The following is a 3733-nucleotide window of genomic DNA, read 5'->3' as shown; positions in this document are numbered from 1 at the left end:
ACAAAGATCAACCATCTACCATTGTGTGATCATAAAATGAGTGAGTAGATCATTTTATAACTTTGGGCTTGGTAGATTAGGGAGATAGATGATTGATGTTTAATGTTTAAGGGTTTATTTACATGAATCATTTCTTGTTTGGTGATTATAATGCAAGATTAACCTTGATCATGTTATTTCTAGATATTCAGACTTCTATGCGCAAAAGGTGTTTGATGAAATTCCTGAACCAAAATATTCAAGAGCTTTGCATTCCTAGCCAATGGAAATTGATGATTAGGGTGCTTAGTGGTGTTTAGACTTGATTATAATGCATGCTTATCTTGTGATTGCCTTTGGAAATTGTTGATGATTACTTGATTTGCATAGAGTCTTTATCATGGAAGTGAATTGATTTACATAAGTGTTCTTAGCCTAAGGATTGTTTTTGAATGTTTGCTTAGACATCTAGGATTGATTAGCTATCTCCCAAGGTATTAACCTTGCCCAAGGTTCATTTGCTGAATCTTGATTTAAAGCAGTTTTAAGTATGTGTTTCCCTTGCTTTGTGTTTTCTTTCTTTTGCCTTGTTTAAATTTGCTTGTTAATTAAGTTGTTACATAAAAATAAAACAATCATTTGTTAAGTTTAGATTGAGCATACTTATGTATTCCTTTTGAGTTTATTCGACTGAATAGATAAAAGTATTACATCACTTATAACAATGCAAAGACAATTAGGTCTGAGCAACGTACAAAACTACAAATCATAAACACCAACAAATGGTGCGACACTAGAACCAATCCAAAGCTTGCCATCTTTCTCTTCCACATCACTTATAAACTGTAATCTATTTGCCTTATCCCCAAGTACCTCCAAAACTTTTCCTGATTCACTCAACTTCACGGCTTTAGTGTAACGTATTTCTTCATTGATCAGCGAGTTTAAAGCGACCCAGAATTCTCCTTTCGAGTTTCTTCTGATGTTGTCAGGGTAACCTGGAAGCACAACAAACACATCTTGGGTTCCTGCTTTTGGACCGGAGAGCCAAAGCCTTAGGATTTTGCAATTTGTTGTTTCGGCTACCAATACAAAAGACCAGTCTTTGCTTAGTGCAACGCCATTTGCAAATGATATGCCATGTAATAAGACCGTAGCTTTCTTGCTTGATCTATCATACTTGATAAACCGTCCAGTTTTATCAACATTCAAAAAAGAACGGAAGTATTCCCTGACCATGACAACACTTTGGAGTTAAATCATCATCACAAAGAGAAAAGGATAAACCATGATATAAGCATCAATGTAAGAAGTTCACACTTTTGAAAACATGGATAACAAGAAAGATGAAAAATTTAGGGTGCTTCTACTTCATGTTACCATCTCTGGAATTTGGAACTAGCATCTGTGAAGTAAACCACATCATTTTGCTCATCAATGTCCAAATCATTAGTGAAACGAAACGGTTGTCCCTCAGCTTCTGTAACCAAAGGTTTGGCTAAACCACCAGCAGGACCAACGATAAGAAGGCCAAAGTAAGCATCCGCTATATAGAGATCTCCGGTTTTCTTATGGAACCGCAATCCTAATGGCCTCCCACACACATGCTCCAACTCTGGTGCAAAAGGGAGAACACATATCTGCCTAGTAACCATTTTCACAAGTTGTAACAGATGAGTACTAATCTATGTAAAGTGTTATGAAAATGTATCTACTATATATTTTGAAAATAAAATATTATCACCAATCAAAATGTATTTACTATATATATATATATATATATATATATATTGTCAAAGTATTTACTATATATTTAAAAGGAAATTTTTAAAATAAAACTGTTGTTATGCACTTAACTATATGATATGCCATTAAACACTTTTTGTGAATCCTCACCTTTACTTATATGTTAGAAAAGTTTAAGAAATAAAATTGCAAAAACAACATCTACAACATATTTTTACAAATATTAACAATTTTCTTTTTGTTTAAACTACTAATTTTTTCGGAAGAATTTGTTTTCCTTTCTAATTTAATTTTTGTATCTTAAAAAAATTCACTTAGTTTCATTATTAGAAAATAGGCAGTATATGAATAATGAAATATGCAATAGTTACACTTTCCATATATTATTCAATAACATATGTTTATCACATTTTTACTTGTACACTTTTGTATTTATATTTGTCCAAAATGTTCAATAACTATTTTTGTTTTTCCATACAAAAATGCTGAAACATGTACACATCTCACTAAATATCCTAAAGTTATATTACCTCTCATCAAATTCATACAGAAAGACAAAAGATTTGACAAAACACTAAGCAATCACTTCATGACTTCCACCATAAACCAAATTCTAGGGCTAAATTCCGAATCACTCATCGAGAGTTGTCGAATTTAAAATTTTGAAAACGTACCTATTAGCCGTTGTGTAAGCGAAATCTGTCCATCCAAGTAATTTACCGCGCCATTTCAATACTCGACCGTCAGCGACACCAACATATGGACCTTCCCCTGCTGGATCGAAAGCTATACTCTCTGGACCGGAGGTTCCGACTAAGTTAACCACTTTGGCCAACGAGAAAACATCACGCGAACCAGGGATTTTAGGCGGTACGAAGGTACCATAACCGGTTTGACAAGTCGAGACAAGGATTGTGAGAATTGATACAACCACTGTTAAGAATACTGTAACGAGCATCATGGTGATCGACTCAGTGTAAAAAAAATACAAGAAAAACCGCTACTCCAACTTGTATAATGCAAATATTTTAATTTGTTAGCACCTATAATGAGATAATCTTCTTATATAATAAAGTAATAAGATTTTTTTTTGACAAGCTTTAAACAGTTGTCATTTAGCACTTTCTTCTTGCAACAAAAAAAAAGAATTGTTCAAAGTATTGTATTTATGAGACATTGTGATAATTTTTTAAAAGGTAGTATATAATTTAAAATAAGGAAAGTTTGACTAAATACATTAATTTTAAATATATTTACTTTATATGACATACATTATTTTAAATATATTCACTTTATATGACATACATTCTCAAATTTGATAACATAAAAAAATGTCCAAAAAAATATCTTGACATTTTAGCAATGTTTTTTTTGAAATATCTTGACATTTTAGTAATGTATTTCTTGACATATCTTGACATTTTTGTAAGATTCTGTTTTGACAGGCTATAAGAAGTTGCTACTTGACACTCTTTTCTTGCAATATGTGCCATTTTATCTTTGATATTTTTACTGTGTTTTTTTTCAATTAACTTTCTGTGACATACATTATTTTATTTACATTTATATTTAAGACAAAATATAATTTGATATTATACATTATAAAATGTTTAACTTATTCTTTAATTTATGTAGCATAGTGTAACGCCCCGACCGTCACCTCTTAGTGGGCCTCATGTTCAATCTCAGTCCATGGGCTCACCTTCTTTAAAGGGTCTCACATCCTTTCACTAGGCTCGTGAGCCCATCCATATCCGACAGCCGGTTTGTTACTTCCGGGATGTTTAAAGACTTGTTATCATCCCTACAAATCACCACATGATCTTTCCATGTGTTTTGACCTCACTCGCACAGTTCCGACAGTCACTTTCCGGAAGGTAACCCATCCTAACACTACTTCAGCATAAGCATGCTTAATTGTGGAGTTCTCTCAGGATTCTTGACCGAAAAGATAAGTGTACTTTTGGTGACATAGTGTGACACTCTGCCTTGCGGAGAGGTTTAAAAG

The 3733-nt window shown here is 32.9% G+C and overlaps 1 protein-coding gene across 1 annotated transcript; it reads right to left on the bottom strand.

The window, feature by feature from the left end:
- On the bottom strand, positions 714–2810 carry LOC104710675 (protein STRICTOSIDINE SYNTHASE-LIKE 10-like). The gene is made up of 3 exons (XM_010427311.1): positions 2400–2810; positions 1360–1623; positions 714–1210 (listed from the first exon to the last, which is right to left on the bottom strand). Exons 1-3 carry the CDS (start codon positions 2684–2686, stop codon positions 739–741), a joined length of 1023 nt encoding a protein of 340 aa, XP_010425613.1. The 5' UTR covers positions 2687–2810; the 3' UTR covers positions 714–738.

This window comes from Camelina sativa, chromosome 9, assembly GCF_000633955.1.
Source record: "Camelina sativa cultivar DH55 chromosome 9, Cs, whole genome shotgun sequence".
Classification (NCBI taxonomy): Eukaryota; Viridiplantae; Streptophyta; class Magnoliopsida; order Brassicales; family Brassicaceae; genus Camelina; species Camelina sativa.
Note: the sequence above shows the minus strand (reverse complement) of the source record. Positions and strands in the feature narration are given on the sequence as shown.

Excerpts from the sequence above, each read along its gene's own strand:
- LOC104710675 (XM_010427311.1), bottom strand. The coding sequence starts at position 2,686 with ATGATGCTCGTTACAGTATTCTTAACAGTGGTTGTATCAATTCTCACA. Across the intron at positions 1,624-2,399 it reads GCTTACACAACGGCTAATAG|GCAGATATGTGTTCTCCCTT; the intron begins GTACGTTTTCAA and ends AATGGTTACTAG. Across the intron at positions 1,211-1,359 it reads AGTTCCAAATTCCAGAGATG|GGAATACTTCCGTTCTTTTT; the intron begins GTAACATGAAGT and ends TGTCATGGTCAG.